Genomic DNA, 25,778 nt, shown 5'->3' on the forward strand with positions numbered 1-25,778 from the left:
GGATTGATTTGTTTGTTGGTTGGTTAGCCCTCCCCTCCTCTCCCCTCCCACAGCCTAGTTCTATGCATGGGAATGATGGAAGGATGCCAGTCCAGCGTCAACAGAAATCCTGTCCTTTCCGTTTCGTAACCTGAGAAAAGCAGGTTGAAGGGGTGGCGGAGGCAGACCAGTGATTTGCCAGAGGTCATACATAGTTAGTGGAACTGGATCGTCCAGGCTTCCAAAAGGGATCTTTCACTTTAGGAAATATGCTTCTATTTTAAGTTTTTGCCATGAACATACACTACTTTTATAATTCTATACGTACGCGTGTGTTTAAAGCCGGAAAGAGTCCGGAGAAAGCCAGTCATTCACGCCCCCCACGGTCCCGCGCAAGGCGGTGTCTGCCCCGCCCCATCCCGCAGGCTCCGGTTCGAGACACGCCCACAGGGATCCGGAAAAACCCGGACCCGCCAGTCTGCGTTGCCTTGGGCGCCGAATTGCCGAGCGTGCGCAGAAGGCGATGGGGGCGCATGCGCCGTGGAGGCCGCAACCCCGCGGAGCGGCGTACGCGCCAGCCTCTGAGGCTCGCGTAGGCCTGGCGGGGCCTCGGGCATGGCGGCCAGCCTGTGGATGGGCGACGTGAGTTGGGGCGGCCGCCCGGTTCAGCGGAGGAGAAATATAGTGTCACGAGGGCAAAAGGGTCTGAAGAGAAGGGGTCCTCGGCTCTCAAGAGGGTGGCAGTGAATGGGGAGGGGAGTTCTCAGTGGTGCCAAAGCAAGTCCCAGCGTGTAGGTGAAGGGGCCGGGTCTGAGGGGGAGGGGTCCTCGGATCCCAAAAGGGTGGAAGAGAATGAGGAGAGTTGTTTTAGTGATGCCGAAGCAGGCCCTAGCATCTAGGTGCGGGGGCTGATTCGGAGGGGGAGGGGTCGTGGGGCCCAGCCTGGATTCTGGGGAGGGAAAAAGGGAGGGTCTTTGCGTGGATAGAATGGGAAGAATCCCAAGGATTGAAGTGCGCCTTGGTTCGAGGACTGCAGGAATGGGGTTCCTAAATCCAAGGGGGAGGCTTCCTAAAAGGAGCAGCCTTGAAGGGAAGGAAGGCAAGAGGCTGGGAACGCCGGAGTGGATGGAAACCTCTTCACCCTCACCCTACTCCTGCCCGCAGCGTGCACCCAACCCTGGACTGAGCAGGGAGGGGCTCCGGATCCGGGAATGAGGAGCCTGGGTACTGACCTGAACTGCTCTGCTCTTATATTTGCGCAGCTGGAGCCCTACATGGATGAGAACTTCATCTCCAGAGCCTTTGCCACCATGGGAGAGACTGTGATGAGCGTCAAAATTATCCGAAATCGCCTCACTGGGTATGTTCTCTCCTCCCCTCTTGTCTTCTCAGTTCTCCCTTAGTAGATCAACTGCAGGTGTCATTCAGAAGGTAAACATCCTTCGGAGAGTCAGAGGCTTCTCACCCCTAATAATAATTATTACAGGAGTTCCCATCGTGGCGCAGTGGTTAACGAATCCGACTAGGAACCATGAGGTTGCGGGTTCGGTCCCTGCCCTTGCTCAGTGGGTTAACGATCCGGCGTTGCCGTGAGCTGTGGTGTAGGTCGCAGACGAGGCTCGGATCCCGCGTTGCTGTGGCTCTGGCGTAGGCCGGTGGCTACAGCTCCGATTAAACCCCTAGCCTGGGAACCTCCATATGCCGCGGGAGCAGCCCAAGAAATAGCAACAACAACAACAACAAAAGACAAAAAAAAAAAAAATAATAATAATTATTACAATGATATAAATTCTAACATTTCAGGGCTTATTGAGAGGAAGTATAATGTGTTGCTGACTCTGGAGCCAGAGTGGGTTTGAACGCTCTGTGTGCTGTGTGACCTTGAGCAAGTTACTCAGCCTCTCCCTGTCCTTCACCATAAAAATGGAGATAATAATAGCACCTACCTCATAGAGTTCTGATGAGGACTAAGTGCCATTAATTCCCATTCAGCATTTAGAACAGTGTTTGGCATATGGTATATGCTTGGTAAATATAAACAGATCATGATCTGCTGGGTAATAAGCATTTCAAAATCACAAAAACCCCTGAGCTAGGTACTATTATTAGAGAAGCATAGTAACTGTCTTAAAGTTACGCAGCTGTTAAATGAGAAGCCAAGACTCTAATTCAGGTCTGTTTTCAAAGCTCATGTGTGCCCATAACTCTTGTGTAAGACACTGCTACATGCCAGGGTTCTAGATTCCCAAAATATATGACTGAAACAAGCCAGATGCAGTCATTTCTCTCCTACATTCTACATTCTAACAGGGGAATGAGACTGTAAATATGTAAACAAGACAAAATGCAGAATAGATTTCCATATAATAGTGCTCTTATTTATTGCCTCCAGTTTCTTCTTTCTCTTTGAGGGTCGTAGGTTTCCTTAGGGTTCTAGTTAGAAATAACAGGATTCCTTATCAATCTGACAGTGTTTATCAAGTGTCTACTCTGTGCCAAGTACTAAAGCAGCGTGCTAAAAACATCAAGTAATTGAAAAATACAGATGAGAGATTTGAAATGTGGCCAACTCTAAAGTACTTTGTTTTGTTTTGTTTTTTTCTAGGGCTGCACCCGCGGCATATGGAGGTTCCCAGGCTACAGGTCTAATCGGAGCTGTAGCCGCCGGCCTACACCACAGCCACAGCAACTTGGGATCGATCCAAGCCAAGTCTGCCACCTACACCACAGCTCACGGCAGCGCCAGATCCTTAACCCACTGAGCAAGGCCAGGGATTGAACCCGCAACCTCATGGTTCCTAGTCGGATTCAATAACCACTGAGCCACAACGAGAACTCCCTGGTGAACGAATACTTTGTGTATTCAGAACCCCGGTACCCAGGGGCCAGTTTTCTGAATGATAGATCATGCTGGCCTAGGTATTTTTCTTCTTGCTTTTGTAGACAAGAAAACACTGATAGTAGGCTACTTGCATAAAAATACATTCTGTAGTACTTTATATTTTTTAAAACATTGACATAGTTTCTCATGTTTTCATGTTTATTGAAATAAGGTTTGCAACTAGTCTTTCCTACCCTTGATTGCTAAACTCTGGCCGTTTCTTATGGTGGCACTTACAGACACATTATATGTGCATTCTGCTTCATATGACAAAGACTTAAAATCAGCAGCGTCTTGGGAGCCCTGGGGCATAGGTTCTGTCCACAGCCTGGTGCGGTATGTTAAGGATCCTGTTGTCGAAGCTGAAGCTTAGGTCACAACTATGGCTCAGATCGGGATCGCTGGCTCAGGAGCTCCATATACCGTGGGGTGACCAAAAAAGAAAAAAGTGTTTAAAAGGATAAATTTTATGTAATGTGTGTGTGTATGTACATATACATTTGTTTTGTCTTTTTGTCTTTCTAGAGCGCGGCACATGGAGATTCCCAGGCTAGGGGTCTAATCGCAGCTGTTGCTGCTGTTGCTGCTGCTGCCGCCAGCCTATGCAAGAGCCACAGCAACGCCAGATCCGAGCTGCATCTTCAAGCTACACCACAGCTTAAGGCAAGGCCAGATCCTTAACCCACTGAGCAAGGCCAGGGATCGAACCCGAAAACTCATGGTTCCTAGTCGGATTCGTTTCCGCTGCACCACGATGGGAACTCCATGTAATGTATATTTAACCACAATTTTGAAAACTCAACAAAGAGGAAAAAAAGAATGCAGTCCCAGGTGGAGCAACCACACGTCTCATCTCTGATGGGACTTTAAAATGGTATAACCCTTGGGGGCAAGTGTCTGGCAGTTTCTCATATACACATCTAGTCCTATGGCCCAGCAGATCTAGTCCTAGGTATTTACCCAAGACAAAGGAAAGCATGTTTCCACCAAAAAAGGGCTTGAAAAAGAATGTGCATAGCAGGGAGTTCCCGACATGGGGCAGTGGTTAACGAATCTGACTAGGAACCATGAGGTTGCGGGTTCGATCCCTGGCCTTGCTCAATGGGTTAACAATCCAGCGTTTCCGTGAGCTGTGGTGTAGGTTGCAGACGCGGCTCGGATCCATCGTTGCTGTGGCTCTGGCGTAGGCTGGTGGCTACAGCTCCGATTCAACCCCTGGCCTGGGAACCTCCATATGCCGCGGGAGCGGCCCAAAGAAATAGCAAAAAGCCAAAAAAAAAAAAAAGAATGTGCATAGCAGTGTTATGACAGTAGCCCAAAAGAGCAGCCCAAGTATCCCTTCATATGTAAATAAATAACTACTGGTATTTTCGATATATTTATAAAATAGGATATGGCTTAGCAATACAAAGGGACAGACTACTAATATAGCAATAATATGAATGAATCTTAAAAAGCATGCTAAATGAAAGAAGCCTTACTGTATGATTCCATTTATTTAAAATTCTGAGATGCACAAAATTAACCTGTGGTGGAACTAGCTCAGCATCTGAAAGAATTAGTACATTTCATTGCATGTAAATTTTACCTTAAAAGGAAAGACTCAACAATATTTGAACTCTAATAGTAAGCACGTTGAAAGAATTGAGGGATGTCTATCAATATCTGCAATTTACTTTGAAATGTATCAGAAAATAAGGAGGGGTTTCTTGGTGGCTCAGCGGCTTAGGACTTAAGAATCTAGAACACTCAAGACAGAAGGTACAGATTTGGCCCACCATTCTTCTAAGCATCAGTCAGCACACATTTATGGAGTTCATAGACTATGTTCTGAGATTTGTGGGCTCAGGTACTGCCTTTGCCCCTACCTTTCGGCTTAGTGTCCATAAGGTTATTTGAACTGAATATTGTATTTGCAAAAAAAGTTGGTTTATTTCACTGGTGGCGGCTTTAAGGATGCTGTTAAGGAAAATTAACAATTTTCAGTGTAAATCTCGTTGTGGGAAGGGATGTCAGGATATAGCTGCATCCTCCTACTTATGGCTCTTAGTGACGCTTTAAAAAGTTGAAGTTCCCCTTGTGGCTCAGTGGAAATGAATCTTACTACCATCCATGAGGATGCAGGTTTGATTCCTCGGCTCGCTCACTGTGTTGCTGTGGCTGTGGTGTAGGCTGGCAGCTGTAGCTCCCATTTGACCCTTAGCCTGGGAACCTCCATATGCCTCAGGATTGACCCTAAAAAAATAAATAAAAAGTAGAACACCAGGAATCTTACAGACAGCCCCCCTCCCAATTAGGTTAGGACCATGGCTTTACTTTATCTGTCCAGCTAGATTATAAGTTTCTTAAGGACAGGAATCATGTTCTTCAACTCCGTATCAGCCTGGGCTATAAAAGGTGATTAAAAAAACTGTTTTTGTTTCCGCTACGCCTGTGGCACATGGAAGTTCTAAGCTGCTACAGTGACAACACTGGATCCCTAACCCTCTCTGTCACAGCACAAATTCCAAAAAAAACTGGTTTAATGATGAAACATTTGAAATAACTAATTTCATAAACATGTTGCAGGAGTTCCAGTCGTGGCTCAGCAGTAAGGAATCCCACCAGTATCCATGAGGATGGGGGTTGGATCCCTCCCCTTGCTCAGTGGGTTAATGATCCCGTGTTGCTGTGCTGTGGTGTAGGCCAGCAGCTGTAGCTCTGATTTGACCCCTAGCCTGGGAATTGCCTTATACTGCAGGTGCAGCCCTAAAAAGACCAAAAAAATTTGTTAACATGTTGCAATGTTAGCATGTTTTAGTTATCTAAGATAGATTTAGACAGACATTTCTTTTTGCTAAACAATATGAAAGTAAATTACAGGCATTGTGACATTTCACCACTGAGTTTTTGAGCATACAATGCCATTAGAGTGGACATTGTGTTACATAACCACAATGCTCATGTCACAGTAACAAAATTAACAATGATTTCCTGGGAGTTCCCTTGGTGGTGCAGCAGAAATGAATCTGACTAGGAACCATGATGTTGCGGGTTTAATCCCTGGCCTCAGTCAGTGGGTTAAAGATCCAGCATTGCTGTAGCTGTGGTGTAGGCTGGCAGCTGCAGCTCTGATTTGACCCCTAGCCTGGGAACCTCATATGCCATGGGTACGACCCTGGGAAAAAACAAAACAGTGATTTCCTAATACCACACAATAGTGTACATTTAAATTTTTATAAATCTCCCCAGAATATCTTTTATAGACTTTTTTTGATTTTTAATGAGTTAGGATCCAGTCAGAGGTCAGATCCCGCATTGCATTTAGTTCTTTTGTCCTTTTTAGTGTAGAAAAGCCCATTTTTTTCTTTGTCATACATTGACTTTTTAAAGAAGTAAGATTAATTGTCTTACGTAAGATTCTACATTCTGGATTCTTTTATTTTTTTTTTTTTTGGCTGTCCCCAAGGCACATGGAAGTTCCACAGCCAGGGACTGGACCCCAGTAACACCAGTGACAAGACCAAATCCTGAACCATTAGACCACAAGGGAACATTCTGGATTTTGGTCCTACATTCTGAATTTATATGTTGCCTTGTAGTGGTGTTGTACTTATTCTGTTTCTAATATTTCCTGTAAACTGGACGTTAGATCTAAAGGGTTTTGTTTTGTTTTGTCTTTTTGCCTTTTTTCTAGGGCGGCTCCCGCGATATATGGAAGTTCCCAGGCTAGGGGTCTAATCAGAGCTGTAGCCGCAAGCCTACGCCAGAGCCACAGCAACGCGGGATCCGAGCTAAGTCTGGACCTACACCACAGCTCACGGCAATGCAGGATCCTTAACCCACTGAGCGAGGCCAGGGATCGAACCTGCAACCTCATGGGTCCTAGTCAGATTTGTTAACCACTGAGCCACAATGGGAACTCCAGATCTAAAGGTTTGATTGCTTTTCATTATACATTTTTGACAAAAGTGCTTCATAGGTGATGCTACATAAATAAATGTTTACTAAGTGAGTCTGGGACTGGCACAGATTGGCGATCCTTAGATGCAGGTTTGTAAGTTCTGAAATGAAATATGGTGGGAAACAAAAATAGTATGGGTTCTGATTGGAGAAACTTTTTGTGGAGTAGAGAAAAACTTTTTTTTTGCTTTTTAGGGCTGCACCAGCATCATTTGGAGGTTCTCAGGCTAGGGGTTGAATTAGAGCTGTAGCCAGCAGCCTCCACTACAGCCACAGCAACAAAGGATCCAAGCCTCATCTGTGACCGTGTACACCACAGCTGATGGCAGCACCAGGTCCTTAACCCACTGAACGAGGCCAGGGATCAAACCTATAGCCTCATGGTTCCTAATTGGATTCATTTCTGCTATGCCATGATGGGAACTCTGAAAAATATTTTCTTGGAGTTCCTGCTGTGATGAAACAGGAATTGGCTGTCTTTGGAACACTGGGACACAGGTTCAACCCCCAGCCCAGCACAGTGTAAAAAAAAAAAAATTTTTTTTTTTTTTTTTTCCAGAGTTCCCGTCGAGGCACAGTGGTTAACAAATCCGACTAGGAACCATGAAGTTGCGGGTTGGATCCCTGGCCTTGCTCAGTGGGTTAAGGATCCTGCATTGCCGTGAGCTGTGGTGTAGGTTGCAGACTCAGCTTGGATCCCCAGTTGCTGTGGCTCTGGCGTAGGCCAGTGGCTACAGCTCCGATTAGACCCCTAGCCTGGGAACTTCCATATATATCGTGGGAGCAGCCCTAGAAAAAAAGGCAAAAAGACACACACACCAAAAAAAAATTTTCTCCAGGCCCAGACTCAGTCTCTCATCAAGGTATCACATCTGTAACCATTCCCTTCTTCTCTTTTCTTTCCAGGATCCCAGCTGGCTACTGCTTTGTAGAATTTGCAGATTTGGCCACAGCTGAGAAGTGTTTGCATAAAATCAATGGGAAACCCCTTCCAGGAGCCACACCTGTAAGGACACTTAGATAATGATGATGTTGCCATTTTAATTGTCATCGATAACGATCATTATCAAATCCCTACTGTATATTTATTTAATACTATAACAACACTAAAGCAGTAGGCATTGTTATCTTTGACAGACCAGGAACCTGAAGCTAAGGGAAATGGAATAACTTGCCCAAGGCAACACAGGTAGAAAGTGGCAGAGCCAGGATGCAAATTGAAGATTGGTTGCCTTTAAAATCCATGCCCTTGCACTCTGCACTGCTGCCTCCCTTGATAACGGAAGACTTGAAATTCTAGACCTCTTGTTTGAAAGTATAACAGGCTGGCAGCCGTGAGGACACATTTCAAGAGAGTTACATTCTGCTCTTCCCACAGTTACTTAGCTTTCAGCCGCACCAAGCTGGCACACCTGGGCTCATAGAACCATGGAGCTGGCAGTGCCCTTAGAGGTCATCCGTGCAACCCCCTCCTTTTATACAGGAGAAAAGGCTGAGGCTTAGAGAGGGGGAGAGATGTTTTGGCCAAGGTAATTTATTTCAGTTTTTTTCAAATATTGTTTGACTCTCGAAACACCTTTCTCTGTTTTAGTTTATTTGTTTTTAAATTTCCAGGCTAAACGTTTTAAGCTGAACTATGCCACTTATGGGAAACAGCCAGATAACAGGTAAGCACAGACCCAAGTTAGTTTGAAGCCTCAGGAAATGTCTAGATAGAGACAAGATGTGTCCCTGTGCTGGTCACTCTCAAAGAGGAGGCTGGGGAGCTGAATTTGGCCCCACCCTGCCTCCCTCCTGGAGGATAACACCCTCCTGTTACCCCTTGGTGCGCTCTCCCAGTTTGCCTCTTGGTGAGGGCCATGTCTTGTCAATATTTGGTTCCTTCCCTAGTCCCCTGTTACCACCATGGTATTGACATTTTATTCAGTAAGAATTGACCTGATGTAGCAACATAAATTGATTCACCATTTCAGGTTGCTGTTTGAAAACTTTAAAACATTGTATTAAGACCTTTAGAGAGATTTATACTGTTCGAACCCATAATTTTACATTTCAGAATTTATTGATGGATGTGTGTAAAGGTTAGCCTAGAAAGTGTTCATTGAAATTTATGTATATGGGCAAAATTGGGTTGTGGCTCAGTGGTTAACAAACCCGACTAGCATCCATGAGGACAAGGGTTCAATCCTGGCCTAGCTCAGTGGGTTAAGATCTGGCATTGCCATGAGCTGTGGTGTGGGTTGCAGGTGCGGCTCGGATCCCATAGGGCTGTGGCTGGTAGCTACAGCTCCAATTCAACCCCTAGCCTGGGACCCTCCATATGCCGCAGGTGCTGGCCTGAAAAAAAAAAAAAGATTATAATAGGGAAGTGGTTTAAATTACAATGTATTCATCAATTAGAATACTGTGTCTCCATTAATAAGCCATGTCATAGCAGAAATCTGACACGTCAAGGTGTTGGTAATATGTTAAAATTGAAAAAGTGCTATGGTATTTCCTTGTGGCAAAGCAGGTAAAGAATCCAGCGTCGCTGCAGCTGTGGTACAGGCTGCACCCACAGCACGGGTTTGATCCCTGGCCCTGGAACTTCCACATGCCTTAGGTGCAGCCAAAAAAAGAAAAAAATTATAGAAACAAAGCAAATGAATTATATCTAATTTTTGTAAATTCAAAAGAAGAAGCCAAAGGAATTCTTTTGTGGTTCAGTGGGTTAAGGACCTAGTGTTGTCATTGCAGCGGCTTGGTTCCCGTCGTGGCAGAAGTTTAAAACCTGGCCCAGGAATGTCCACATGCCTCAAGTGCAGCCAAAAAAAAAAAAGACAAAAGTATATGTCGAAGTATTCATAGTGATTGCCTTTGAGTGGTTGCGTTATTGGTAATTACATTTTTCTTTGTCCTTTAGTGTATTCTTTTTTTGTTTTTGTCTTTGGCATGTGGAAGTTTCTGGGCTAGGGATCAAACTCTAGCCACAGTAGTGACCCCGTACACTACAAGGGAACTCCTGTGTATTCTGATTTTATAGAAGGAATATATGTCATACATGAAATAAAGTAATAATGGGTGCTTTTTTTTTTTTTAAGATTTTTCCAGAACAGGGGTAGCAATCTGTGGCTTAATTTTGTTATTACTTAAAAGCTAAAAATGGTATTTATATTTTTAAAGGATTGTGAAAATAAAGTGACAGACCAGAGAGAGGAACCCACTGCAGAGCCTAAAATATTTATTCTTTGGCCCTTCACAGAAAAAATTGGGGGAATTCATTTTCGCTCATCTTTAGGAGAAGAGATCCAATTTTCATTCTCTCTCTGCCTTTCATCATTTGAATTAAAAATATGCAGTGAGGGAGTTCTCTTGAGGAGCAGCAGGTTAAGGATCTGGCATTGTTACTGCAGCGTCTTGGGTTGCTGCTGTGTCACAGGTTCAGTCCCTGGCCTGGGAACTTCCACTTGCAACAGATGTGCCCCCCCCCCACAGAAAAAGCAGTGAATATCTTTGTATAGCTTTGGAGTTCCCTTCATGACCCAGTGGTAATGAATACTACTAGTATCCACAAGGATGCGGGTTCAATCCCTGGCCTCGCTTAGTGGGTAAAGGATCCAGCGTTGCCATGGGCTGTGGTGTAGGTCTTCAGCTCCAATTAGACCCTTAGCCTAGGAACTTCATATGCTGTGGGTGTGGCCCTAGAAAGACAAAAAATAAGGATAATAATAATAATAATAATGTGTAGCTTTATCTTTTGAGCACCTCTAACTTGGCCCCTGATCTGCACTCCTGTGATGTTTGAAGCCAGACAGTCTCTATTCAGCAGGTGAGGGACTTGGGACAGGGGGCTCCTGTGGTGACTCTTCTGCCAGGACTGCCAGATGAAACAAATTAGGGCCTGGTTAAGGACCCATTAGGTGTGATGTTCTCTGAGAAAGCCCAGAAAAAGTTTACCTAGAATGGGCCAAAAGTGCTCATTAGAACAAAAGTTTTGGTCTTTGTCTCTGAATCTTGTTCTCTCTTCTCAGCCCTGAGTACTCCCTCTTTGTGGGGGACCTGACCCCAGATGTGGATGATGGCATGCTGTATGAATTCTTTGTCAAAGTCTACCCCTCCTGTCGGGGAGGCAAGGTGGTTTTGGACCAGACAGGCGTGTCTAAGTAAGGCCTTACTTGTTATCGATGCCTACCCTGTTGGTTGCGGCATTTTTCTCATAGATGGAGCTGTTGTAGCGAGGCCATGTTGCGTGGTGGTTAATTAAGAGCACAGGCTCTGGAGAGAACTGCCTGGTGTGAACCCCGCCCAGGGATAATGCAGCAGACAAGTTACTGAACCTCTGATCCTATTTCCTCATCTGTGAAACGGGACTGATTACTAGTAGCTGCATCTCCTGTGGGGTGCAAAGAACACATGATGTATAAATAAATCAATAGGAAATGCTTTATAGGTATTTCCTCTTATTTACTATTGTTACCACAAAAGTGGAAAGACCTCAAAAAAGTTTCATTTTGTGTGTGTGTGTGTGTATATATATATACACATATAAAATACTCTTTTCATGTTCTTTTCCATTATGGTTTATTACAGGATAGTGAATATAGTTTCCTGTGCTATACAATACGACCTTGTTGTTTATCTATTTTATATGTAGTAGTTTATATCTGCTAATCCCACACTCTTAATTTATCCCTTTTCCACCCCTTTCCCCTTTGGTAGCCATAAATTGATTTTCTATGTCTGTGAGTCCGTTTCTGTTTCTTTGTCTTTTTTTGGCCGCTCCCATGGCATATGGAAGTTCCCAGGCCAGGAATCAAACCCTTGCCACAGCAGTGACCTGAGTCATAGTAGTGACATTGCTGGACCCTTAACTACTAGGCCACCAGGGAACTCCTGTGTTTTTTAAATAAGTTCACTCGGATCATGTTTTAGATTCCACGTGCAAGTGATATCATAGGGCATTTGTCAAGAAAGATTCATTCCTGGAGTTCCCTCGTGGCACAGCAAGTTAAGGATCCAGTGTTCTCACTGCAGAGGCTTGGATTGCTGCTGTGGTGTTGATCCCTGACCTGGGAACTTCCACATGCCTCGGGGGAGGCCAAAAAAAAAAAAAGAGGAGTTCCCTTTGTGGCTCAGCAGTAAACAAACCAGGCTAGTATCCATGAGGACAAAGGTTCAATCCCTGGCCTCGCTCAGTGGGTTAAGGGTCCGGCTTTGCTGTGAGCTGTGGTGTAGATCGCAGATGCGGCTTGGATCCCAAGTTGCTATGGCTCTGGAGGAGGCCGGTGGCTATAGCTCCGATTAGACCCCTAGCCTGGGAACCTCCCTTTGCGCAGGAGCGACCCTAGAAAAAGGCAAAAAGACAAAAAAAATAAAATGTGTTGGGAGTTCCCGTCATGGCTCAACAGAAACAAATCTGACTAGTATGCATGAGGATTCAGGTTCGATCCCCTGGCCTCACTCAGTGGGCTAAGGATCCCATGTAGCTATGAGCTGCCGTTTAGGTTGCAGACATAGCTCAGATCCCACGTTGCTGTGCCTGTGGTGTAGGCTGGCAGCTGCAGTTCTGATTTGACCCCTAACCTGGGAACCTCCATATGCCACGGGTGAGGCCCCGAAACCCTAAAAGAGACCAAAAAAAAAAAATGTGGTTTGTGTTGATTCCTGCTGTACTGCAAAGTGATCAGTTTTATATATATATATACTTTTATATATATATATTCTTTTTCATATTTTTGTCTATTATAGTTTACCACAGGATATTGAATATAGCTTCTTATGCTATAAAGTAGACCTTGTTGTTTATCCATTCCATATGTAATAATTTACATCTGCTGATTCCAAACTCCCAATCTTTCCCCCGTCCACCCAACCTCTCCATTGGAAATCACAAGTCTGTTCTCTGTATCTGTGAGTCTATTTCTGTTTCATAGATATTTTCATCTGTGTCATATTTCAGATTCCACAAATAAGTGATATCATACGGTATTTGTCAAGAAAGATTAATTCTAGGAGTTACCTTGTGGCTCAGTGAGTTAAGGATCTGGCTTTGTCACTGCAGTGGCTCTGGTTACTGCAGTGGCATAGGTTCAGTCACTGGCCTGGGAACTTGCACAGGCTGTGAGTGCAGCCAAAAAAAAAAAAAAAAGCTTCATTTTTGATCTGAGTAGTAGTTAGGAGCTTGAGCTTTAAATTTGAAAATTTGAATCCTGCTTCCACTATGACTTTGGGTAAGTTATTAAACCTCTCTGGGAGTTCTCATTGTGGCACAGCAGATTAAGGATCCGACATTGCCGTAGTTGTGCCGTGGGTTGCAGCTATGGCTCTGATTCAGTCCCTGGCTTGGGAGCTTCCATGTCCGCAGGTGTGGCCGAAAAAGAAAAAATAAAATAAAATAAATAATCTCTCTGAAGATCTCTTTTGGCACAGCAGATTAAGGATCTGGCCTTGTCACTACAGCGACCGTGGGTTGCTGCTGTGGTGCAGGTTTGATCCCTGGCCTGGGAATTTCCATATGCCATGGGCACAGCCAAAAAACAAAAACAAAAACAAAAAAACCAACTCTCTGAATTTTGGTTCTGTCGTCAGTAAAAAAAAGGATGGATACTCTCTTCATCAAGCTGTTGGACAGATTGATGAGATAACCCTGGGGAAATGCACAGTGCCTGGGAAATCAGTAAGTCCTCATTAGGAGTTATCATTCATGGATCTCCCAAGTGGAATATGAATTGAAAAGAGCAGGAAGCTTGTCTGCTTTGTGACTGTCGAGTCCCAGTGCCTCACGTAATTCCTGGCATATAGGGCAGACTCGGTAAATATTTGCCGAGGGACCTTCTGTGACTGTTACTACTGCTGCTACTACCATAATGATAATGGTAATACTTCTCAGTAGCTTGGAAGGGGAGCTTCTATTTGGGAAAAAGCCCCAAGAGGAGAATGGTGAACTGAAAGTGGGAATTCCTGCAGATCTCGAGATCCTCCAGTGCTTGGATCTCACCTTGCTCTGTGGCGTCCCTCCACTGATGGGCCCCAGCCCTGCCCATGTAATTTAATGGACTCTCTCTCCCTTCTCAGCCCTTTTCTATTCTTAGACTTTACTGTCATCACATTTGTGATCTAAGTTTTGGGTTTCTTTCCCCTGCAGGGGCTATGGTTTTGTGAAATTCACAGATGAACTGGAACAGAAGCGAGCCCTGACCGAGTGCCAAGGAGCAGTAGGACTGGGGTCTAAACCAGTGCGGCTGAGTGTGGCGATCCCTAAAGCGTGAGACCTGCACTGGCGGGGGTGGGGTGGGGTGGGGGTGGGTGGAGGGCCTCTGGAGAGACCCCTCCCCTGACATGCCTCATCTCTTGTTGACAACCATGTGCTGAGTGGGAGGATGCCAAGACAATTCAGGTCACAAAACAAACAATGGGTGCTTGATATTTGCCAGGCTGAGGACTAGGTGCTGGAGATGAACTGGCATAAACCTGCCCCTCCAGAAGCCTATACCTGGGGAGAGAACTATGATGGTGGGAAGCAGATATGTTCACACATCACTTGTAGCCATGCTGGAAAAGCAGTTTGGCTGTGCAAACTTAATGACCCTGCTCTTTGCCTAGTAGTGTCGCTATTAAAAAGTTATCCATAAAATTAATAAGAATGGAATAGAAGGGAAAAATTACACCCTATTTTAGCCTTATTTATAGCAGTGAAACCTATGAATGTCCCTTGCTTTGGGAATGGCTAAGAATTAATGATACAAACACATTAGAATATTATGTACAACAACAACAAAAGACAAAAGACAAAAAAAAAAAAAAAAAAAAGAATATTATGTACATCACTGTCATACCTGTCATGTTGGGCAGAAGACTCTTCTACCTTACAATTCCAAGAAGGTTTTTTACTCAGAACAGTTTTTCTCTCCTTAGAATCTTCCATCCTTTGGTCCAAGCAGTGCTTTTCAACTAGGGGACATTGTTGATACCCAGAGACAAATATGGTTGTAAACTTGGGGGAGAGGTGCTACTGGCATTTACTTAGAGTACAGGCCAGAGTTGCCACTAAACATCGTACAGTTCACAAGACATCCTCCATGGCAAAGAATTACCTGCCCCCACCATCCAAAAGTCAGTTTTCCTAAAGCTGACAAACTTCACGTTAAAAGTAGAAGAGGAGTTCCCGTTGTGGCACAGTGGTTAACGAATCCGACTAGGAACCATGAGGTTGCGGGTTCGATCCCCGGCCTTGCTCAGTGGGTTAAGGACCCAGCATTGCTGTGAGCTGTGGTGTAGGTTGCAGATGTGGCTTGGATCCTGCATTGCTGTGGCTCTGGCGTAGGCTGGTGGCTATGGCTCCGATTAGACCCCTAGCCTGGGAACCTCCATCTGCCGTGGAGGCGGCCCTAGAAAAGACAAAAAAAAAAAGAAAAAAGAAAAGTAGAAGAATATTGAAGTTCCCTTGTGGTGCATTGTCACTGCAGAGGTTCAGGTCACAGCTGTGGCTTGAGTTTGATCCCTGGCCCAAGAACTTGCAGATGTGGCAAAAAAAAAAAAAAGTAGAAGAGTGGCTGCACTCTTAGGGCAGAGCTTCCAAATGTCTGTGGGTGTTTGAAGGGGGGGATTTGTTTTGTTTTATTGTATTTTTTGGTCGTGTCCAAAGCATGTGGAAGTTCCCAGGCCAGGGATCAAACCCATGCCATGGAAGTGACCTGAGCCAATAGCAATGACAACACCAGATCCTTAATCACTGATCCACCAGGAAACTCTAAAATGGCTGTGTTTTTTATTTTTTATTTTTTTATTTTTTTTTGTCTTTTTGCTATTTCTTGGGCCGCTCCTGCGGCATATGGAGGTTCCCAGGCCAGGGGTTGAATCGGAGCTGTAGCCGCCAGCCTACGCCAGAGCCACAGCAACGATGGATCCGAGCCGCGTCTGCAACCTACACCACAGCTCATGGCAACACCGGATTGTTAACCCACTGAGCAAGGGCAGGGACCAAACCGCAACCTCATGGTTCCTAGTCGGATTCATTAACCACTGCACCACGACGGGAACTCCTAAAATGGCTGTGTTTTTTAAAGCAGCTCAAGATTTATGATTTAACCATGTTTAATACACAGAAGATCAGCCTAAGTGATTCCCCTCTTCCAAATGTGATTTGTTCTAAACTCACATATACAAAAACATTTAAAAGAAAGAAATTTCAGGAGTTCCCTGGTGGCCTAGCAATTAAGGACTTGGTATTGTCACTGCTGTGGCTCAAGATTGAACCCTGGCCTGGAACTTCTACATGCTGTGGGTGTAGCCAAAATAGAAAAAAAAAAAAAAAGAAAGAAATTTTCTCATTATCCTGAAATGACTGATTATAGGGATTCCCTTAGGGCGCAGGGGTTGAAGGAATCCAGTGTGGTCTCTGTAGCAGCTGAGGTCCCTGTTGTGGCATAAGTATGATCCCTGGCCTGAGAGCTTCCATATGCTATGGATGCAGCCAAAATAAAACAAAAAAATAAAATGACTGATTATAATTTCTTAGCTCCTTTCCAGGCTTCTCCATTAGCCTCTTCGAAATACAGATGTAGATACAGATGTGGATATAGGTGCACCACACTACATAGGTGCACTTTACATGTGCTGGATTCATCTCTTTAGGGCCACACCTTCAGCATATGGAAGTTCCCAGGCTAGGGGTTTAATTGGAGCTGTAGCTGTCGGCCTACACCACAGCCACAGCAACGCCAGGTCCTTAACCCATTGAGTGAGGCCAGGGATTGAACCCAGTCCTTGTAGGTACTAGTCGGGTTCATTACCACTGAGCCACAATGGGAACTCTATAATATTTTTTTAAGAGCTGTACACACTCTCTTTGCCATATAGTTGGGCAGTCATCATTATAATATTTTTTAACAGCTGCAGGATATTCTTTTGATTGTATAGTCTATCCAGCAGTTCCCTGATGGTGACTGTTTTGGTTGGTTGTGCTGTGTCACCCTATTTATTCCATCTGATAACTGCATCCCTCCCACTCTGCAGGCCCTGCCCTAGACCTTGAAGTTGTAGCTGTAAACAAGAGAGAGTCCTTCTGTAGGGAGGTTATGTTCTAGTCTCTATTCCTTCATTGAAAGTTGTTAGGGAGTTCCCATTATGGCGCAGTGGTTAACAAATCCAACTAGGAACCATGAGGTTTCGGGTTCGATCCCTGGCCTTGCTCAGTGGGTTAACGATCCGGCGTTGCTGTGAGCTGTGGTATAGGTCGCAGATGCGGCTCGGATCCATCGTTGCTGTGGCTCTGGCGTAGACTGGTGGCTACAGCTCTGATTCGACCCCTGGCCTGGGAACCTCCATATGCCGCGGGAGTGGCCCAAGAAATAACAAAAAGACAAAAAAAAAAAAAAAAAAAAAAAGTTGTTAGTACTTGATGTCAGTGCCCTCAAGCCCTGGGAACTAAGGGAGATAAGCGTTCCCTTAGTTCGGAGAAACAGGAGAGAAATTTGCAGACCCAAGCCAGAGAAACTGTGCCTTTAAAGACCTGAGTATGTCAGGAGGGTGACAGGCTCCTTTGAAACCTGGAGGGGAGCCATGGAGGTGGAAGTTAGCAGTTTGCAGCCTGGCACCAGGGATGAGGAAGGAATTTCTGCCATCTGACTCTGTCGAGCACACCGTTGGGAGGCGACGCAAAGGCAGTTAAATGAGCGTGTCTACTGCTCTGGCCAAGCCCCCCTCACCAAGCAGACATTGAATGCTCGAGGAACTTGGAAGGGGTCATTCAGGCTCTGCCTTTGTGGTTGCTGTGGCAGAGATGTCTGTGGTAGTTCAGCTCCTGCTTCTGACTTGGTTTCCCCCTGGCTTCACTGTGGAGATGGATGCACCAATCCTGAGGACCCCCACACGTCCCACACTGTGTGATAGGAGGAGTCTGTCTGCTCATATGTTTTTATGTGTTTGAAAGCAATGGATCCTTTGCAGGCTTGATACTCTTATCTTTGGTTGGCAGCAGCTAGGGGAGCTGTGCTATCAGAGAAGGAAGCTTTCCTCTCTGGGCCTCAGCCCTGATTGGCGAATCAGGATGTAGGAGACCAACAAAGAGTCTTGAGTCTGTCAGGGCAGGTGTGGTGGTGAGAGCGTGAGCCTTGGAGTTAAAATTGGCTCCAGTCCTATGTGTAGTCTTGGGTAAATCACTCAGCTTTACAGAGGCTCTGTTCTTATCTGTGTTACGGGAATAATAAATAATATTTCTATCATAGGGCTTTGCAAGACTTAAAATAGACTATATATGAAAAATAATGGACACAAATCCAAGATACCTACACCTTAAGGGGTAACTATGACCACAGTTGCAGGCTACTAAAATGCTTAATTTTTTTGTGGGAAAAAGGTGGTTAGATATTTTGTAGTTTGGGAGTTCCCATCGTGGCACAATGGAAATGAATCCGACTAGGAACCATGAGGTTGAAGGTTCAATCCCTGGTCTTGCTCAGTGGGTTAAGGATCCACCGATGTCGTGAGCTGTAGTGTAGGTCACAGACGCAGCTCGGATCTGGCGTTGCTGTGGCTCTTGCATAGGCTGGTGGCAGCAGCAGCAGCAGCAACAGCTCCAATTAGACCCCTAGCCTGAGAACCTCCATATGCTGTGGGTACGGCCCTAAAAGGACAAAAGCAAAAAAAAAAAAAAAAGATATTTTGTAGTTTGGAATGCTTTCTGTATCATCCTAAGTCCAGATTTTTCAGGCCACGTTCACCTGGGCCTTCGTGGCTGGCAGAAATGCAGCCCCCAGCCCCTAAGATCTTGAGTAGGGGAAAGGCAGTACTGACACGGTTTGATAAGAGAGACAGACCTAACTGTTGAAAGCTCCTCTCTTTACATCTGGACTCTGGAGCCAGACTGCCTGAGTTTGATTCTCATATCAGCTCTGTGATTTTGGACAAATTATGTATGTAGCCTCTCTGTGACTTAATTTCTTTATCTGTAAAATAGGGAATAATGGTATACTTACTGCATAGCACCCTTGTGGTGATTAAATGAATTAATCTGAGTAAGGCACTTAGAACAAACACTGGTCACATAGTGTTATGGAAATGTTTGCTTACATTTGTTAATTTTTTTTCTTCATTTAAGGAGCCGTGTAAAACCGGTGGAATATAGTCAGATGTACAGTTACAGCTATAACCAGTATTACCAGCAGTATCAGAACTACTATGCCCAGTGGGGCTATGACCAGAACACAGGCAGCTACAGCTACAGTTATCCCCAGTACGGCTATACTCAGAGCACCATGCAGGTAACTAACTCGGCCAGTGTGGCCCTCTTGGGTTACATCATCCTGTAGAGACATGGTCATCCTCTAGGTTTGGGTGGGTAAGGATGGGAGCTTGGGCTTCAGAAAAATAGGGTGAAGGGATGAAGCAGCCTAGTTTCTCTAGTTAAAAATAAGCCATTCCTGATCATGGGCCCACGTTCCAGTGTGCTTCTCACCCACCCCTCTGGTCTCTTGGCAGACATATGAAGAAGTTGGCGATGATGCATTAGAAGGTAAGAAAGGAGTCCTTTCACTTAGTGCATAAGATGTGAGTGTCACCCAAGGTGGGAGCACACGTCCCCAAGAGTCCCCAGGGAGGGAAGAGCTGAAGGGGAGGGAGCCCGTCCCTCCCCAAATGTGTTTCTCCTCCAGGATGTGGGTCTGTAGCAAAAATATTACAGCCTTATGTTTGTTTCACAGTTTGTAAAATTCATCTGTTTATTTCGTGTTAATTTTTTTTCTGTATAGCTTAAATTACATATTTCTCTCACTTTCAAGTAATAGAAAATTTGGAAAATACAGTGAAGTATTATGAAAAAACTGAAAATTACCCCAATTCAGCTATGTAATAATAGCCATTATTAATTTTTTAATTAAAATTGTTCATTGTAATTTTTGCTGAATTTAACAGAAGAAAAACTGAGGGAATTGCTAACCTTCAGTCGAATGCTTTTTGAAATGACATATACATATCTCAAAGGATTCTCTAAAGTTTGAAAACAGTATTAAAAAGTTTTTTCAACATGTCGATCAACACATGTTAAGGTGTTTTGGGGGTTTTTTTTGTCTTTTTTTTTTTTTTTTTGTCTTTTTAGTGCCGCATCCACAGCATATGGAGGTTCCCAGGCCACGGGTCAAATTGGAGCTGTAGCTGCTGGCCTGTGCCACAACCACAGCAACACCAGATCCAAGCTGTGTCTGCAACCTACACCACAACTCAAGGATCAATACAAGATCCTTAACCCACTGAGTGAGGCCAGGGATTGAACCTGCGTCCTCATGGATGCTAATCAGATTCGTTTCCACTGAGCCACAACAGGAATTCCCAATATGTGTTAAGTTTTAAAAAAGTAAAATAACAGTTGTCATAAAGTCAGACGTTATTGATTTCTAAGTATATGAAACCTTAAGTACAAAACAACTCAAAGTTTAAAGTCTAAGTTGATTTTAAGAATTATTCTTCAAGAGAAGGTCACAGATAAAGTGTGATCTGTAAGCAAGATATTCCCTTAAAGGAAACATCATCTGCAGGTGGAGAACAAACTTGTTTACCTCATAGCATTTTAGAGCACTTTCACGTAAGTGCTGTCACCTGATTCCAACAGCAGGGACCTTGGGGGTGAGCTGGCAGGACACTGAGCTCCAGTTGAAGATGGGGAGCTGGCGGTCCAAGTGATCTGCTCAGGGTCACACAGTGATTAGGAGCAAGGGGAGACCTGCAGTCCCTTTCTGTCCTCAGTCTCTCACTCTTTCCTCCAGAAAATGCTGCCTCCTTTTTAGAGAAACTAACTTAATATTTGTGTATAACTCCTTAGAATTTTCCTGCCTCTTTCCCATCCACTAATAATAGAATCATAGCCAACATGGAGTTCCCACTGTGGTGCAGTGCAATGGGCAGCGTCTTGGGAACACTGGGATGCAGGTTCAGTTCCTGGCCAGGGACCTCCCTATGCTGCAGGGCGACCGAAGAAAAAAAAAAAAAAGCATTTTTCGTGCTCAACACTGCTACCTGTCAACACTTCAAACAGTTGGTTCTGTTTTAAAAGCCATTCTTCAGAAGAGAAAACTGAAGCTTAGATAGTTAATAATAGTAAAAGGTTTTACTCTGTTCAGGGCACTGTTTTAAGCAGTTTCCAGGTGTTAACTCATTCAACCTTCACAAAAATTTTGAGGTAAGTACCACAGTTATCCATCCTGATTTTACAGAATAGAAAACTGAGGTAGAAAAATTAAATTACTTTCTCAAGGTCAACATAGTTGCGATGTCATTGCAACACAGTAGCAAGAGTTGGACTCAATCTTGGAACTCTTGCAGTCTTGCCCCAGGCTCTGTGCTCTTTACCACAGAGTTACCATGCCTCCAGTGTTAACGTAATAGCCACACTGTGAGAGGGCACAGCAGGGATTGTCATCCTTCCTCATCTCTCCCTTGGCTTCAGCAGGCCATCTTCCAGGCCCTGTCTTCACATTGAGGAGGGTGCTTTTTGCACGTGTGACCGTAGATTTCAGCACAACCAAGCGCTTACCCTTTCTCCAGCCCTCATCCTCTTCCCATGAGTTGTTACCTACGTGAGTGAGGAAACCAGGCTGGTCATGCTCTGATCTCTTTGAGTTCCAACGTGAAGCCTCTGTAAATGCTGAAAGTATTGACTCTAATTTAGATTAAAATTACAAGAGTGGGGGAGTTCCCATCGTGGCACAGTGGTTAACAAATCCGACTAGGAACCATGGGGTTACAGGTTCGATCCCTGGCCTTGCTCAGTGGGTTGGCGATCCTTCGTTGCCATGAGCTGTGGTGTAGGTCACAGACACGGCTCAGGTCCCGAGTTGCTGTGGCTGTGCCGTAGGCTGGTGGCTACAGCTCCGATTCAACCCCTAGCCTGGGAACCTCCATATGCCACGGGAGCGGCCCGAGAAATGGCAAAAAGACAAAAAAAAAAAAAAAAATTACAAGAGCGGTAGTTCCCTGGTGGCCTAGCGGTTAAGGATTCAGTGTTGTCACTGCTCTTGAATTCAGTCCCTAGAAATTTCCACATGTTGCAGGCACAGATCAAAAAAATATATAGGAGAAAAAAGATCCCCCTGCTTGTGGGAACGGGCATGGTACCTACATGAAAAGATTCAGCACTGGTTGGCTTTTATGAGTAGGTGAGAAAGCTGGAAATCATTCACAAAAGCAACACATTTTGTGTATAAACCACAAGAAAGAAAAATTTAAACATATACTATTTGTAGAGGAAAAAAAGAAAAAGAAAGAAACATATACTATTTGTGTCCGTCAGAGAAACAGCTAGTAGGATATATGTATTTATAAATCTGTAAGATGCACCAGGAAGCTGGAAACTTAGATTTCTATATTACTGCCTAGAGGCAGAATTCCTTCTGTGGGGTCAGTTTAAGGCCTTAAAGCTTTTTTTTTTTTTTTTGTGGCTTTGGGTAAGTTTAAGCCTTTATTTATTTATTTATTTATTTATTTTTATTGAGCTCATGGCCTCGTTTTGTTTTTTGTTTTTTTTTTTTCTATTTTTTAAATTACTCAGTGAAGTTATCACACCTGTAGTTGTACAATGATTATCACAATCCAGTTTCACAGGATTTCCATCCCACAACCCAAGCACATCCTCCCACCCCCCAAACTGTCTCCTCCGGAGACCATAAATTTTTCAAAGTTTATGAGTCAGCATCTGTTCTGCAAAGTTCAGTCTGTCCGTTTTTCAGATTCCACATGTCAATGTAAGCATTTGATGTTGGTGTCTCATTGTATGGCTGACTTCACTTAGCATGATAATTTCTAAGTCTATCCATGTTGCTGAAAATGCTGGTATTTCATTGCTTTTAATGAAGGCCTTATGACTTTTAAATGATTGGCTAAGGCCCACCCATATTATTGAGAGTAATCTCCTTAAAGTCAACTGATGGTAGATGTTAATCACATCTACAGAATACCTTCATCTAGACTGGTGTTTGACCAAACAACTGGACACCATAAACCAACCAAGTTGATCCATAAAATGTAATCATTGCACTGTTAATATTAATGATCAAGTACAAGTTGAAATATACTGTGTTTCTGTTAAAAACTCTTAGAGTGTTCACATCCATTGAATGAATGATTTTACCTGAAAGATTTTACCCCAAAATGGTATCAGTAAAGATAAATATCTAATAATAGAGGATTTGTAAAACAAATAATGGTTAGGTTTTTCTTATGACTTTGTGTTTTATTAAATATCATGTCATTTTCTAAGAATGTTGACATAGAGAAATGTGCTCAATGAAAAAAGTCCTGAAATAAGATAGGATATATAGTAAGATCCCAGCTACAGTTTTTTGTTTTTTATTTTGGGGATATAATTCACCTATCATAAAATACATCCCTTAAAGAGTACAATTCAGTAGTTTATAGAATGTCACGTAGTTGTGTAGCCATCAGCACTGTCTCATTCCAGAAGAAATCCTGCCAACCACTAGCAACCATTCTCCAAGATCCTATCCCTGGCAACTACTCATCTACTTTCTGTCTCTGGGTTTACCTATCCTGGACAGTTTAAATGAATGGAATCATAATAGGATGTGTTGTCCTTGTGAATGGCTTCTTTGCCTTAGCATAGTGTCTTCAGGTTTCATCTGTATTATAGCATGAGTTCATTGCTTCATTCCTTTTTATGGTTGAGTAGTATTCCATTGTGTGGATATCCATTTTGTTGATAGACATTTGGATTGTTTCCACTTTTGGTATTATGAGTAATGCTGCTATGAACATTTGTAAGTTTTTGTGTGGACATAGAAAAGTTTTCAGTACTATTGGATATCTGGGAGTGGGGTTGCTGGATCATATGGTAAACTCTGTTTAACCCTTTGAAGAATGGGAGTTCCCGTCATGGCTCAATGGTTAATGAATCCAACTAGAAACCATGAGGTTGCGGGTTTGATCCGTGACCTCGCTCTGTGGGTTAAGGATCCAGCGTGGCCGTGAGCTGTGGTGTAGGTCACAGACACGGCTTGGATCCTGCGTTGCTGTGGCTCTAGTGTAAGCTGGCGGCTACAGCTCTGATTAGACCTCTAGCCTGGGAATCTCCATGTGCTGTGGGAGCGGCCCTAGAAAAGACAAAAAGACAAAAAAACCAAAAACAAACCAAAAAAACCTATTTGAAGAATGGCCAAACTTTTCCAAAAGAGCTAGAGCATTTCCATTTCCAGTAACACATGAGGATTCCAGATTCTCCACATCCTCCCCAACAGTTACTGTTTTTCATTTTAGCCATCCTAGTGGCATAGTAGTATCTCATTGTGGTTTCGATTTGCATTTCCCTGATGGCTAATGATGTTGAGCATCTTTTTGTATGTTTATTGGCTGTATGTGAATCTGTTTTGGAGAACTCTATTCTTTTGCCTACTTTTTGTTTGTTTGTTTTTCAGGGGTGCATTGGAGGCTTATGGAGGTTCCCAGGCTAGGGGTCTAAGTGGAGCTGTAGCCTCCAGCCTACACCACAGCCACAGCAACGCGGGATCGAAGCTGCGTCTGAGACCTACCCCACAGCTCACAGCAACGCCAGTTCCTTAACCCACTGATTGAGGCCTTAACCCACTAATTGAGGCCGGGGATCAAACCCGTGTCTTCATGGATACTAGATTAGATAAATTTCCGCTGAGCCATGGCAGGAACTCCATTAGTTAATTTTTGTATAAGGTGTGAGGTAAAGGTCTAACTTCATTGTTTTGCCTATAGTTATTAAGTTTTCCTAGCACCATTTGTTGAAAAGCCTGTTCTTTATGAATTGTCTTTGTACCCTTGTTGAAAATCAGTTTATTATAAATGTATACAATTTGTATGCCTGTACTTGGGCCACTGCCACAGTCTTTATTTCTGTAGCTTTGCAGTTAAGTTTTAAAATGGGGAAATGTGAGTCCTTAAACTTGAGGATTGTTCTGAGTAGCTTATATTTCCATATAAATTTTATGATCAGTTTGTCAGTTTCTGGGGGGAAAAATGGCAGCTGTGATTTTGATAGGGATTGCATTGAATCTATAGATCAATTTTGGTAATATTGCCATCTTAATAGTATAGCGCTTCCTCGTTTTTGGGTTTTGGTTTTTTTGGGGGGGGGTTTGGCTTTTTAGGGTCGTACCCATGGCATATGGAGGTTCCCAGGCTAGGGGTCCAATCGGAGCTACAGCTGCTGGCCTACACCAACAGCCACAGCAACACAGGATCCTTAATCCACTGAGCGGTGGCCAGGGATTGAATTTGAAACTTTATGGCTGCAGCTCCAGTTGGACCCCTAGCCTGGGAACTGCCACGGATGCAGTCCTAAAAGAGACCCAACCCTGACCACCTCACTGTGGGAAATCTACACATATCCTATAGTTGTTTCTCCATATCCTCAGTTCAACCGTGGATCGTGTAGTACTCTGGCATTTAATCTTGCAAAAGCCCACATGCAAGTGGGCCCACGCAGCTCAAACCTATGCTGTTCAAGAAGGAACTGTATATTACCCTACTTTCATCTTCACAGGAGCCCTGCGAGGAAGGAGGGAGCTCTGGCAGGGCATTAGGAACTGACTGTTCCCTTGCGGTTTCTGAGTGCTTCTCTCCCCTGCAGCCCCTGAACCCATCCTTGCTTCTTTTCCAGACCCCATGCCACAGCTAGACGTGACGGAGGCCAATAAGGAGTTCATGGAGCAGAGCGAGGAGCTGTATGATGCACTAATGGACTGTCACTGGCAGCCCCTGGACACGGTGTCTTCAGAGATCCCTGCCATGATGTAACCTGGACATGGAACAAGCCAGAATGGACTGTGAGGAGATAAGAGATTCCTTTTTTAAAGAAAAAAAATTCACAAGAACTTCCACCTTTTTTGAAATGTTTTGTATTATAATAATAAACTATTTCCCAAAAGGTAATACTCCTGAATCACTGCTGCCTTCATTTGAGCCATTTAAGTTTGAAAACCAAGGGACCTATTGTTCCAAGATAAATTGGAACCTCAGTCAACCC

General features: G+C 44.1%; 1 protein-coding gene and 1 long non-coding RNA gene across 8 annotated transcripts; one reads left to right on the top strand and one right to left on the bottom strand.

Moving 5' to 3' along the window:
* The first annotated feature begins 584 nt into the window (after nt 1-584).
* Nucleotides 585-25,684, top strand: TRNAU1AP (tRNA selenocysteine 1 associated protein 1). Of its 7 annotated transcripts, none has more exons than XM_084963615.1 (10): nt 585-770; nt 1,242-1,339; nt 7,709-7,808; nt 8,181-8,331; nt 8,417-8,469; nt 10,813-10,944; nt 13,926-14,045; nt 18,879-19,041; nt 19,259-19,292; nt 25,413-25,684. In XM_084963615.1, the coding sequence occupies exons 6-10, from the start codon at nt 10,865-10,867 to the stop codon at nt 25,547-25,549; spliced, it is 534 nt and encodes a 177-aa protein (XP_084819741.1). In that variant the 5' UTR covers nt 585-770; nt 1,242-1,339; nt 7,709-7,808; nt 8,181-8,331; nt 8,417-8,469; nt 10,813-10,864; the 3' UTR covers nt 25,550-25,684. The 7 variants fall into 7 exon arrangements, with proteins under 7 accessions (XP_084819741.1, XP_084819740.1, XP_003356292.1 ...); XM_084963614.1 differs by having other exon boundaries at nt 585-621; XM_003356244.5 differs by lacking the exon at nt 8,181-8,331 and having other exon boundaries at nt 585-621.
* On the bottom strand, nt 24,177-24,932 carry LOC146402631 (uncharacterized). The gene is made up of 2 exons (XR_014807376.1): nt 24,309-24,932; nt 24,177-24,262 (listed from the first exon to the last, which is right to left on the bottom strand). It is a non-coding gene; the product is annotated as an uncharacterized LOC146402631 (long non-coding RNA).
* Nucleotides 25,685-25,778: the final 94 nt, after the last annotated feature.

Source organism: Sus scrofa, chromosome 6, assembly GCF_054392235.1.
Source record: "Sus scrofa isolate SSC_HxYL_T2T_F1_AM1 chromosome 6, Sscrofa_HxYL_maternal_Yorkshire_Landrace_v2.0, whole genome shotgun sequence".
NCBI classification, from domain to species: domain Eukaryota; kingdom Metazoa; phylum Chordata; class Mammalia; order Artiodactyla; family Suidae; genus Sus; species Sus scrofa.